Source organism: Panicum virgatum, chromosome 1N, assembly GCF_016808335.1.
Source record: "Panicum virgatum strain AP13 chromosome 1N, P.virgatum_v5, whole genome shotgun sequence".
NCBI lineage: Eukaryota > Viridiplantae > Streptophyta > Magnoliopsida > Poales > Poaceae > Panicum > Panicum virgatum.
Window position 1 is genome coordinate 2,096,399 of NC_053145.1, and position 13,762 is coordinate 2,110,160.

The window sequence follows — 13,762 nt, forward strand, 5'->3', positions numbered from 1 at the left end:
GGCGGCACGCCGAGGGGCGGGAACGGGAAGCACTCCGCGCGGCGCCCGAGGGCGATCGAGTGCGGCAGCTGGCTGCCGGCCGGCGTCGGGCTCCGGGTCCGTCGGGGAGGGAGGCGGAGACCGACGGCATGATGCCACTCCGCCGCCTGACAGCACGTGGAGGTGGAGTACAATCCGGGCGAAGCAATCCCGCATGTCCGGTGGTCCACCGCCAGCCAGCCTTCCTAGCCCCGTAGCCCGGTTCGGTTCCGCTCCCGCAGCCGGCATCGATGGCCCCCCCGGGGGCACGCGCCACCGCGGGCCGCCCCCCCACCCCGGCAGCACGGCCACAGACGCCGCCGCGCGCCGCCACCCCGACGCGGATATGATACGACGCAGCCCGCCCGCCCGCGCGCGCTAGGGGAGGGATCGCCCAGTCGCCCTTCACCCAATCCTCACCCCCCCCCCCCCCCCCCGCGCCTCATAATGGGATGGCCTCGCCCCTCGCGTGCCTGGGGATGGATTGCTCTGCCACGATGCCCACCTCCACTGAGAGAAGCGGACGCAGCCACGGGCACGGGCACGGGCACGGTGGGAGGCGGCACGCGCACCCATCGAGTGCGCACGCCACCTCATTCATTCGGCTCCCGCCCCCCATCCATCCACTCCCATCACTGCCGCTGCACGCCGCTCCACCACCACCACCACTCTCTCTCTGCATCACTCAACTCAAAAGGAGTGCCTCGCTCGCGCAACAGGACCGGCAATCCGAGGGGAGGGAGCATCCGTCCAATCCGGCACCGGCCTCTGTTCGTCCGTCCGCTGTATAAAACCGGACCCTGTGCCCCCTCCTCTCATCCTCTGCCTGGAGGCTCAGGCTCAGCCCATCCAGTCCGTTCCATCGCTCTCTTCGCAGCCCAGGCTCCATCGGAGCTGTCGCTTCGATTCAGGATTGCCCAGCCTTGATTTGATTGCCTAGGTATGTCTGTCTGTCTGGGATGCCCTGATCACCAACCAACCACTCGCTGCTGCTCTTTCTTCTGTTCCATGCTGATCGAGCGTTTCATTGGTTTCAGAATTACAGGCGGACGCCAAGGAAGCAGGCCAGCATGGTCCTGCGGCTGCTGCTGGTGACGTTGTTCTTCCCAGTGATGTGATCCGGCGCCTGCAAGTTTGACGCAAACTTTGCCAGGTCAGTTAGCATGTCGGTTGAAAACAGAATCGGATCGTCGCCTGTTCATTTGCACTAGGAGATGATAACTTGTGTTCTTGGTGCTGTCTGTTACGACTAGCATGTTCAGGGCCAGTAGGATCGTAGGAAAGGAAAGCGGTCGCGGGTCCACTATGTGGACAGCGTGTTGACAATGCTTTGGGCAGTCAAAGAGACGGCGTTCCCAACTTTTCAAGAAACTCCTCAACTTTTTGTCAAAAGTTGCAACAGTAATAAGCCAGTAATATAGTAAACAAATCTGTAGTAGCTTTGCCTCTGCCTCGGTCTGGGAAGCAGAGTCTCGATTGTTGCTAGTACCAATTTGAAAATGATCAAAAAATTTGCTTCATTCTGAAAATGTAGTGGCAGGGCTGCACACCATTCCTACCTCATTACTGAATGCGTCACCGTAGCTGCTCTGTTTCCTTGCACAGACTCTGCTCTTCCATCATCTAAAGAAAGAACTCTGTTCTGCTACTTTCTCGCACTTCTGATGGTCTGCCTAGGATATGCTAATTTATATACAAGTTCTGAATCATACATTATCACTACCCTTAAATCTTAATAGGTATGTCCTGTTGTTCTTAGGAAATTGCTAGATACTTACGTGCTACAGTAATTACTAATACTACTGCACTCATGGTGGCTTTAGCTTTGGCTCTCTTGCCTTCTCGCACTAGTCTTTGCAACTTGCCAAATTGCTCTAGCACTCTTCTCACCTTTGTAAGGTGATCCTATTAGTAAGTCTGTAACACGCTTTATTAGAACGAGAAAGATTGTAAGCAATGTTCAGTTCGAAAAGTATCATTTGCGTTTTTCATGCAAATATCACTCTAATTTGTTTTCCTATGATAACTTTGTTACAGGCCAAACTTTCTGAACCAGTGAAGCCCGTGACATCGATTCAGCAATCCAGTCCCCACCTCACTCTCCTTCAAACAAAACCTCAAACCCAAACCACTGAAACAAAATTTTGAATTCAAGCACTAGAAAGAGCCAGCTCCCAACTGCAGCCAACAAAATTCCCTCGAATTCTTGTTCGATCCCATTCCAGTCAGAAGCTCTTCCTAGCACAAGCAGAAGCAGCACTTCACCGACCGATGCAGGGAGACCCCGGGTACGGGTACGGGTACGGTGGCTACGGCCACGGTGGGTACGGCTACGGTGGCTACGGCGCCGGCGCCGGCGGCTACGGCAACGACACGGCCGGGTACGGCGCGTACTACGCGGCGAGCGACCGGTACCCCGGCGCGCCGGCCGCCTACGAGGACCCGCTCGCCGGGCGGAGGCAGCACGACTTCCCGGCGCCGCTGACAGGGCTGGAGTTCCAGCCGTCGGACACCTGCCCCAGGAACTACGTCATCTTCGACCAGACGTACGACCGGAGCCGCGTCATGTTCCACCCCTCCCTGGCCAGCAATTTCGGCGGGTACGGCTACGACCAGGCCTGCGACAGCGGCGGCGCCTCGGTCCGGCAGAAGGAGGACACGGACGAGATCGACGCGCTGATGAGCACGGAGGACGGCGAGGACGAGGACGACGTGGTGAGCACGGGGCGCACCCCGGGGTGCCGCGGCGGGGGGTCCTCCCCGGACTCGACGTGCTCGTCCGGGTGCGGCGGCGCGCGGAAGCAGGAGGCCGGCGGCGGCGGCGGTGGCGAGAAGAAGAAGGAGCGGATGAAGAAGATGGTGCGGACGCTCAAGGGGATCATCCCCGGCGGCGAGCGGATGGACACGCCGGCCGTGCTGGACGAGGCCGTCCGGTACCTCAAGTCCCTCAAGGTGGAGGTCAAGAAGCTCGGCGCGCGCGGGTCAAGCAGTTAGCTTTAGCTACCCAGCTGCACAAGGCATCCTCGGCGAATCAGCCAGCAGACAGGGTTCTTTTGTTGTTGTTCCGATGGCGGCTTTCTGTTCTGTACGGCTACTCTGCATGCTTCAGACTGCATTACGCGAGAACTAGAATTCAGATAGAACAAGGAAGGCTCGGTTTAGTATGGAGTAGTGTCAAGACTCAAGAATGTTCTGATAAGAAAAGGAAATGGGTTAATGCAGTCTGAAGCAACACATTGTAACAGCACCTTGTTTGTGCAGTCAGATCGTTCACTAACAACAAAACTCAAATCGTTGCTACCTACCAATCTCCATCTCCAAATACTTATCACTTTTAACTTCTTTTCTTATCTAAAATACTTGACACTTCGCGTTTTTCGATGTCACTTTTAACTCTCTTTTTTTCAAAATAGAACTAGACATTTCACGTTTTTCGAAATACATCTTTCAGTTTTGCCCTTGTGTAAATATTGTAATGTTCTAAAATCACATAAAGAACTAAAGGGTGTTTTGGTCATCTTATCTTAAAAAGGTGGATTGCTTTGATAACCGTGTATTGGTCAAAATTGATAAGTATTCAGAAAAAGGAGGTTTGTAGTTCAGATTGACGAGGATGGTGTTGACGCAGAATTGACCAACACACAAGCGCTAGAACGCACAGAATCGCAACGATCGCAACCGGACGAAGTGCCCCGGCGATCGGTCAGACCGGTCGCGCCAACCGGTCAGACCGGTCGCGCCAACCGGTCAGACCGGTTGGGCGCAGAGAGCTTCGCGAAAACCTAGAACCTCAAATTCGGGAGGGACCCCGTCGGAGCTCGAAGATCTAGGGTTGTCTTGAGGTCGGCAGGCCACTCAAGACGCCCTTGAACACCGTAGAGACGAGCAAAGAACAGCACGATGTTCGAAAAGCTAGGGTTTGGAGGAAAATAAGAAAAGTGTAAATTGATTGATTCGATTGGATAGCAGGACCTCAATCGGCCGTGGCCTTTATATTTATAGGACGGGGAAGACGTACCCCTTCCAAATTGAGTTACAAACGGATTCCATAATACAAACCCTAACTCTACTCGGACTGCACAGGCCTTGATCGGTCTGACCGGTCGGCCCAACCGGTCAGACTGGTCGGCCTCGGTGTTGCCAATTTTGATCTCCAACATATGCCCTCTGCCTTTTTGGTGAGCTTTGCGAGCCAAAAAGTAAGTACTAGAAACTAGCCTATTTACATGAATTTGAATAGAAAGTACGAAGCTAAAAATAATGCTAAGGACGATATTCTATACTGGCCATCTTCGTCTTCAAGCGTCTTACCATACGCTAGGGTAGTATTTATTCAAGTATCTTCCATTAAGTGCTCGTGGAAGACGCTCCCCTTGCATCGTCTCCACCATATAAGAATTCCCGAAAGATAACCTTGACAATTTTATACGGTCCCTCTCCCACTTGGCGGACCACTTGCCGAAACTTATTGCCACTTTGTCCAAGAGAGAATATGTCTTCCAAAACCAGCCTCACTCAACCTGAATTTTTTTTGCCTTTACCTTTTTGTTGTAAAGCTCTAGCCATCCAAATTTGTCCCTTCTCAATTTCCTTTAAGCTTGCATCCGCTTGTCGCTTAACTTCATCAATATTGTCCATCATCAGTCATAGTAATCAACAGCGAAAGGTCATTTTGTTTAGCCAATCTATAAGCGTCCAGATTCACCTCAACGGGCAAAACGGTCTCTTGACCATAAACAACCTCAAAAGGAGTAACTTTAGTAGCACCATATCTAGATATACGATGAGCCCACAATGCCTTAGATAGAACCTCATGCCACCTCCTGGGATTCTCCTCTATCTTCTTCTTGATAAGCTTTATCAAGATTTTATTACTAGACTCGGCCCTGACCATTGTCCTGAGCATAATATGGAGATGAATTGAGTATCTTAATCTTATACAATTCGGCAAAATCACGTACCTCCTTTGAAATAAAAGATGACCTTGATCCGTTATCAAGTTTGAGAAATACCGAATCTATGGATAATATGTTCTGTAATAAACTCAATTACCTCCCGATGTGTCATATTCTTCAAAAAACCTGCTTCGGTCCACTTAGTAAAGTAATCCGTAGCAACCAACACGAAGCGATGTCCCTTTGAAAAAGGGGGATTAATCTGACCAATGAAATTCAACCCCCAACCTCTTAACGGCCATGGCTTGATAATAGGATGTAATAACGCAGCAGGCACTAACTGAACATTACCAAATCGCTGACATTTTTCACACCCTTTATAATATCTGAAACAATCCGCCATCATGTTTGGCCAATAAAAACCGGCTCTCCTAAGTAACCACTTCATTTTAGGAGCCGATTGATGTGTACCACAGATGCCTTCATGAACTTCCCCCATAGCAACACGAGCCTGATCAGAATCTAAGCATTTGAGAAGAACATCTTCGGCGGTCCGACGATAAAGCTCATCGTCGATCAAAATGTATTTAAATGCCAAACGCCAAATATTCCTCTCCGCACCATGACCAGGGTCCTTTAAATGTGTCACAATAGGCAACCTCCAATCAGCAACCTCGGCCTTCCCTTTGCAATCGGAAGTGGCGGCCGACTCGCTGTTTTCAGAATCTGACCGGTCAGACCGGTTTCTGGACTGGTCAGACCGGTCTGGGCGGTCAGACCGGTCAGAGCGTCCAGTCTGACCGGTTCGTCCAGAACTAGCAACTCGGCTGTTGCTCGCATCGGCTTTCTCATGTTAAAATATTTCTTTGTAACATTGTAACCAGATGCTTGCTGAGCCAGAGTATTTGCCTTCTGATTACTATCTCTTGGAATATGTCGGATTATAAATTCATCAAAGCAAGAGATAATATCAAGGCATCTATCAAGATATGCATTTAAAAAACCGTTGTAACATAGGTATACTTTGGATACTTGTTGCACCACTAGAAGTGAATCACCATAAGCTTCCACATATTTAACGCCCATTGATTCCAAGAATTTCAAGACAAATAGAAGTGCTTCATATTCAACTTGGTTATTCATGCGCTCTTCTTCCAATCGATTTGAGAACTCAAAAATAGTACCATTCGGAGAAATTAGAATGGCACCAATCTCTTGTCCGTCATCACAAGCTGATCCATCAAAGAACAGCTTTCATGGTGTGCAAGTAATATAACAGATTTTCAAATCATGCTCATCATTGACCCGATGTTCAACAATAAAATCCTCTATAATTTGGCCTTTAATAGCTCTCAAAGATTCATAGACCAAATCATATTCAACAAGCGTATAAGCCCACTTTCCGATTCTACCACTCAAAATCGACTTTTGTAATATATGCTTAATAACATCGGCTTGACAAGTAACTATGCAAGTACTTGATAAAAGATAATGCCTCAACTTGGTACAAGCATAATATAATGATAAGCATAACTTCTCAATAAATGTATACCTTATCTCCGCATCAATAAGTCATCGGCCAACATATGTGATAACATACTCCTTTCCTTCGGTTTCTTGAGTCAAAACAGCACCAATAACTTTGTCTTTCGCAGCCATATAAAGCCTAAAAGGAATACCTCTCTTAGATGCCTTGAGAACCGGTGGTGAAGACAAATAATTTTTTATCTTTTCAAAAGCCTCTTGCTGTTCTATTCCCCCCAAGTAAATTCAGCCTCGTTCTTCAACCGAAGAATAGGAGTAAAAGCATCTATCTTTATGGACAAATTAGATATAAACCTTCTCAAATAATTCACCTTGCCCAGAAATTTTTGCAAGTCTTTCTTGCAAGCAGGAGCCTCTACTTTTTTCATGGCTTCAATTCTTTTTGGATCAATCTCTATGCCCTTCTCATGAATAATGAAGCCCAAGAACTTCCCAACCGATACACCAAAAGCACACTTGAGCGGGTTCATCTTCAATCCATACTAACGCATTCTCTCAAAAGCAAGCCTCAAATAAGCCAAATGATGACTCAAGCCGGCCGATTTGATCACAATATCATCAATATAAACTTACAATATAATACCAATTAAATCATGGAAGATCAAATTCATAGCCCTTTGATTAGTAGCACCAGCATTCTTCAACCCAAAAGTCATGATAACCCACTCAAAGAAACAACCAAAACCAGGACATCTAAAGGCCGTTTTAGACGTATCCTCCTCGGCCATGAATATTTGATAGTAACCCGCATTACCATCAAGAAAATTGATAACACGATGTCCAGAAGCCTCATTGATCAACATATCGGCTATAGGCACAGGATATTCATCTTTAGGAGTAGCATTATTAAGATCTCTAAAATCAATGCAAACTCTAATCTTGCCCGAATCCTTCTTTTCAACGGGCACAATATTAGAGATCCACTCCGCATAATGACAAGACCGAATAAATCCAGCGTCTAGTAAACGATTAATTTCTTCTTTTATTTAGTCATACATAATAGGATTAAAATGCCTAGATGGTTGTTTATAAGGTCTAAAATCGGCCTTGATCAGCAGCCGATGCTCAACCAAATCGCGACTCAAACCAGACATTTCAGAATATTCCCATGCAAAACAATCGACATACTCTTTCAATAATCTTATTAAATCGGCTTTACAATCATCCGATAAATTTGCATTTACAAAAGTCGGCCTAGGAATAGAACCATCCCCAATATCTACCTTTTCTAAAGGATCAGCCGACGTAAAACCCTGGCCTAACTTGTCTAAGTCGCCCAGGTCTTCAATAGCCTCGCACATATCATTCGCCTTGTCCCGATAGTGCTCGATGCGCTGCTGCAGCCACTCTGCGTTGGACCGGTCTGACCGGTCTGGTGCACCGGTCTGACCGGTCGGCTCTGTGTCGTTGCCCTGCTGCATCATAAAAGTAAGTGTAGCCCATTCTCCATCGGCTTTAGGACTGAAGAGACGAACCCCTCCTTGGTGCAACTGATCAAGTCATGATCGGTCAAGTTTAGGCCCGATAAACACTTGATGTTATCATGCGCACCAACGAACTCGGAATTGACGGTACCAATGAAGGAAGAGGCATCACCATGCACAACCTCAACTTCATCGCCGATCCACTGAATAAGAAACTGGTGCAAGGAAGATGGTACACATTGATTGGTATGAATCCAATCACGTCCAAGTATGAGGTTGAAGTTACCTTGCACCTCGGAGACGAAGAATGCCGTAGCAACCATCTTGCTCCCAATGGTCAACTCCATCGAAGCAACCCCCTTGGCACCAATGGGATCACCTCCTCCAACGCCGCTGACCGTCATGTTCGTCTTGATAAGTTCTTCGTCCTTCCCGCCGAGCTTCTTGTAGAGTGAATAGGGCATTAAGTTGACAATTGCCCCACTATCCACAAGCATACGAGAAACTGGCTTCCCATTGATGTGCCCCCTCACGTAGAGAGCCTTCAAGTGGTTATCCGAATCTTTGGGCTTCTGAAATATAGCTTCGCGGGGCCCAAAGTCTAGATGTGCCGTCTCCTTCTCCGGAATCGCCCAATAGTCATCAGAAAAGCGCACAACATTGATCTCCATATTTGTGCGTTCGGGAGAAGCCTTGTAATCCACCAACTCCTCGTCCTCTGCTGCTGGAGAAGCTGGTGGAACCTCTGATGCGCCAGTAGCCGAAGCGGAGACAACCTCTTCGGCCTTCTGCTCAGGCTCAAGGTCGACCGGTCTGACCGGTTGCTCTGAGCGGTCAAACCGGTCCGAAATACCGGTCTGACCGGTCGACTGGAGCGGTCCAACCGGTCCTGTGGGCTGATCAACTGTCTTGACTCGCCACATCTTGCCTTGAGGGAACCTTGGTCTGCACTCATTAAATATTTCATTCCTCAACTTCTCCGCCTCTTTCTCCTTCTGTTCTTGGCTACGAAGACGCTGCAACCTCCTCTTCTGAGTGTGAGTCAACCCCGGTGGGCACCATCTAGGCTGGAATTACTTCTCCTTGTCTTGGTCCTTGAGGTTGCTGCTGCTGGCCTCATGATCATTGGCCAACACAAGCTTTCTGAGAAACATTGACCGGTTTCTCAACGATCACCGGTCCTTCTTGAGCACTTTGAGCTTTTCCTTTCCCGTCTTCAACTTGCACAACCTTAGTGGCTGGAGCTTTCTCGAAATCAACTTGCATTGGCACTGGTTCGTCCTTCTTCTCTTTGATGCGATATTCTTGGGGCACTGGACGAACTTGTGCCGGCCTCTGCTGAGACTGGTCTGACCGGTCAGGATAGACCGGTCTGACCGGTCCGGGGGTCTGCCCCTGACCAGATTGGTGCTGACCCAATCGGTTGTAAACCGGCTGCCTCAACCTGTCAAATACAGGTCCTCTGGAGCTTCCCTCCCCCTGGAAGTGTGGTGGATATGGCATCGTATAGCATTGCATCCAAAATCCCCCATTCTCCCACGCGGGAAACTGAGGAAACTGAGAATCCGACGCCGGTGGAGCCCATGGCATTGTAGCGTACATCGGCTGCATTTGCTGAAAAGATAACAAGGTAACCACATCACCCCTGCGCTTGCTCGATTCTCCCTTAGGAGAGGAAGGTGTGCCTTGACACGGAGGTGACCTCGGTCTCTTTTTTAGGGGCCGATCGTTTCGAGCGGCCTTTGAGTAGTTGTTCAACAGTTGACCAAATGTAGGCTTCTGACTTGCAATCTTGCCCTGCACCTTTGGCTGGTTGGTCTTCCATGTACCCACTTCCGGACGCTTTGGCTTGAATGTCCGGGGCTGACCACCAGGGCGGTCTGACCGGCCGTCAGGACCGGTCTGACTGGTCTGACCGGTTGGAGCAACCGGTCTGACCGGTCTCTGCTGAGCAGCAGAACGGTCACCTGAAGAAGAATCCTCTTGCCCCCCGAGCGTGCGAGGCTTCAGTATGATTCTCAAATTCTTCTTTCCATCAGGAGTCTTCTCCTGAATTACCTCCCTGGCCAGAATCTTGTTATCAACAGTCAACAGCCTATCATCCCCAATGATCACATTCTTGCCCTTTGCTCCTTCGTCTTGATCCGGCCGAATCAGCACTTTTGCATTGTAGAGATCAATGGTATGAACGGGAAATGGAGCTTTATCTATCTTCATCTCCGAAAAGGTCAATCGTCCTTCATTTATGGCCGATTGTACCTGTCGACGAAACACATTACAATCATTAGTTGCATGAGATGAAGAATTATGAAATTTACAATAAGCGCGCCACTTTAGCTCCTCAAACGGCGGTATAACATGAGTAATTTTCAAATGCCCAAGTTGTAATAACTCATCAAAAATGCGATCGCACTTGGATACATGGAAAGTAAACTTCATCTCTTCTTGCCGATTCTTTTGAGTCGGCTTAAGAGATGTACAAGTAGATGGTTTGGCCGAGGCGGGCCAAACAAACTCAGCGGCGTATACATCTTTATCCTCATCTTCCGATGAATCAGAATCATATTCAACAATATGAGTGTTTGAGCGATGGGACTTGTAGGTATCCTTTTATTTCTAAAATTTGGTCTCTTGATTCAAAGCTTTAGCTTGAAGCTGATTAATAGAATAAAAACTCGAACCATCAAGCTTTTCTCTATAATTAGAACGTAAACCAGCAAGAGCCAAATCAACCAAATCCTTTTCGGAAAGTGACAAATTAAAGCATCGGTTCTTAATATCTTTAAATTTCTCAAAGTACTCTTGGATAGACTTGTCTCTACCCTATCTAACCGATGTCAAATCTGTCAACTTAGTTTCGTTATCCTTATTATAAAAGTGATCATGAAACTTTTGCTCTAATTCATCCCAAGAACGAATCGAGTTAGGAGTTAACGAAGAAAACCAAGAAAAAGCCGTTCCAGTCAAAGATAAAGAAAACATGCGAATGCGCAACGACTTGCTAGAACCGACTTCTCCAAGTTGAGCAATATATTGGCTAATGTGCTCCCAAGTGGATCGGTTATCATCACCGCTAAACTTGACAAAATCGGGAACACGCCAACCAGCGGGGTAAGGAATCAAATCAAAAGCATCAATATACGGCCTACGATATAGCCGACTCCTACCCGCGATAAAGCCCAGTTTTTCCTTAAACATATCGGCCACATCCTCTTTCATCCTAGCAAGATCGGCCTCATAGTTACCCATGGATGTTTGGCCGAAATGATGTGTCGCAGAATCAATAGTGGAGATCGTTTGTGCGGCATACTGTGGATTGCCCTAAGCCAATCATCCCAAACATCCTTGGGCAACGGTGGAGGGAAAGGCGGTTCACCGTATGACTTCATCGTATACGGCGGCACAAAATCCGCCAATTCTCGCTCTAGGCTATAATCAACCGAAGCGGGAGGAGGCGTGCCTTGTGGCTGTGACGCAGAACCGAGCACCATGGCACCGGTCTGACCGGTCTGATTGACTGGTCTGACCGGTCCGTCCGCCGGGGCACCGGTCTGACCGGTCGGTGCTACCGATCTGACCGGTTCGGCCTTGGACGGCCGAACTGTGCCCGGCGGGGGTGTCTGTCCCACGAAGTAACTCGGCGGCATACCATAGTGATAATCTGATGGTGCGGCCGAAAGACAAGGGTTAGGGATAAAATTAGAATATTCATTGACATGTTTCTTCCTCTTGTTTTGCATAGTTAAGTCGATAAGCATATCTTGTGTAAACTTTTGTGACTGCTCGAATCAACTCAAAAAGGCATCGGCAAACTGCTTGATAGAATCGAAGGTAAAACTTACCTCGCTTGGAGTGGAAGCAGACGAAGCAGCAGCTGTAGCCGTAGTAGATGGGTTCGGCGGCGGTGGTGTGAATGTAGGCATCTTGAACTGCTCCTTCTTGAACTCCTCCTTGAATACTTCCCGAAGTATGTTGACGCAGAATTGATCAACACACAAGCGCTAGAACACGCAGGATCGCAACGATCGCAACTGGACGAAGTGCCCCGGCGACCGGTCAGACCGGTTGCGCCAACCGGTCAGACCGGTTGGGCGCAGAGAGCTTCGCGAAAACCTAGAACCTCAAGCTCGGGAGGGACCCTGTCGGAGCTCGAAGATCTAGGGTTGTCTTGAGGTCGGCAGGCCACTCAAGACGCCCTTGAACGCCATAGAGACGAGTAAAGAACAGCACGAGGTTGGAAAAGCTAGGGTTTGGAGAAAAATAGGAAAAGTGTAAATCGATTGATTCGATTGGGTAGCAGGACCTCAATCGGCCGTGGCCTTTAAATTTATAGGCCGGGGAAGACGTACCCCTTCCAAATTGAGTTACAAACGGATTCCATAATACAAACTCTAACTCTACTAGGACTGCACTGGTCTTGACCGGTTTAACCGGTCGGCCCAACCGGTCAGACCGGTCGGCCTCGGTGTTGCCAATTTTGGCCTCCAATAGATGGTTAGGCATATGGGTGGGTAGAATACCCGAAATCCGTACCGAAAAACCCGATCCCGAACCCAAAAAACCTAAGCCCGAAAAAATCCAAACTCTAATTTGGGTTCCAACTCATGGTACCTGAAATTATTATGGGTAATTCGAGTATCAGGCCATGGTACCCGAACTACCCGAAAAACCCGAATAGCAGGCCAACCAAAAAACATCATTCAATTCAGTCCACTCATATTTCTAGCCCAGCCCACCAAACCTCTTTCTAACCCTAACCACTAACCCTAGCTAGCTCCCATGGCCCCCAAGCCCCCCACGCCGCCAGCCCCCACTCGATTCGCAGCCACTACACCCACCCGGCCACCCCCGGCCGCGGCCGGACGCCCTCCTCGATCCTCGACCCTGGCGGCCGCCGGTTCAGTCGCCCCCTCCGCCTGCCAACGCCCCACCCCCATCGGTCTGCGTGGGCTATGGCACCTCCTTGCCCCCTGACAGCTCCACCCCGCCCCCACCCTCGCCGGCCGCCGGTGCAAGATGCCACGACGCTGCTCCACTTCAGACCGCCGGTACAGGTCGGGGAGAGGAGGTACAGGGACCGCCGCGCGCGGCTCTGGTCGAAGGAATGGTGTACCGAGAGGGCAGAGCTGCAGCGCAGATCCACTCCGGACCCCCGACCCTGCCGGTGGTGCAGTCGGCGCCGTCGCGCCGCCCCCTGCCGTTTTACGTGTTGCTGGTCGAGCCGCCACCGCGGGGCACCCTCGCCGAGCCGTCGTCGCCGTTCCTGCTGTAGGCTGCTGGGCTGCCACTTCGGGTAGTTCAGGGTTACCCGAACTCGAACTCGAATTTTCGGGTACCCAAAATGTCGGGTTTTTATTTTTTTGGGTAAATTTCGGGTATTAAATCTCAAAACCCGAAATTTCAAAAACCCGAAAAATCCGACCCGAAATTTTCAGGCTACCCGAATGCCCACCCATAGTACTAGCGCAATGTATCAAGTGATGCACAAGTAAGGGCCTGTTTGGCAGGGCTCCGGCTCCTCCAAAAACAGCTCCGGCTCCTCTGGTGGAGCGGCTTCTCTGATGGAGCTGGAGCCGTTTTCTAAAACGTTTGGCAAAACAACTTCACTTGTTGGATTGGGGTTGTAAAATGTCTAAATTGCCCTTCTCTATATTTTTCTTTTACCCTTTTCTTTTTTTCTTTTCTTTTTTTCTCCTCTCATTTTCTTTTTCTTTCTCTATTCTTTTTTTCCTCCTCTCTTCTTATCCATTCGCCCACCGTCCCAGGCTCCCAGCACTTTCCTCGCGTCGCCTCCTCCTCCATCGTGCCGCCCGCGCCTCCTCCTCCATCGCGCCGCCCGTGCCTCCTCCTGCACCCCAGGCTCCCGCCGCCACCCAGCTG

At 49.5% G+C, this 13,762-nt stretch overlaps 1 protein-coding gene across 2 annotated transcripts; it reads left to right on the plus strand.

Moving 5' to 3' along the window:
• Positions 1 to 682: 682 nt before the first annotated feature.
• On the plus strand, positions 683 to 3,320 carry LOC120654504 (transcription factor bHLH144-like). 2 transcript variants are annotated; one of them, XM_039932054.1, is made up of 3 exons: positions 683 to 958; positions 1,064 to 1,171; positions 2,056 to 3,320. In XM_039932054.1, the coding sequence occupies exon 3, from the start codon at positions 2,290 to 2,292 to the stop codon at positions 3,010 to 3,012; it is 723 nt and encodes a 240-aa protein (XP_039787988.1). In that variant the 5' UTR covers positions 683 to 958; positions 1,064 to 1,171; positions 2,056 to 2,289; the 3' UTR covers positions 3,013 to 3,320. The 2 variants fall into 2 exon arrangements, with proteins under 2 accessions (XP_039787988.1, XP_039787987.1); XM_039932053.1 differs by having other exon boundaries at positions 686 to 958; positions 1,056 to 1,171.
• The last annotated feature ends 10,442 nt before the right edge of the window (positions 3,321 to 13,762 follow it).

Bases quoted from the DNA above. Each gene is read 5' to 3' on its own strand.
- LOC120654504 (XM_039932054.1), top strand. From the start codon at position 2,290: ATGCAGGGAGACCCCGGGTACGGGTACGGGTACGGTGGCTACGGCCAC.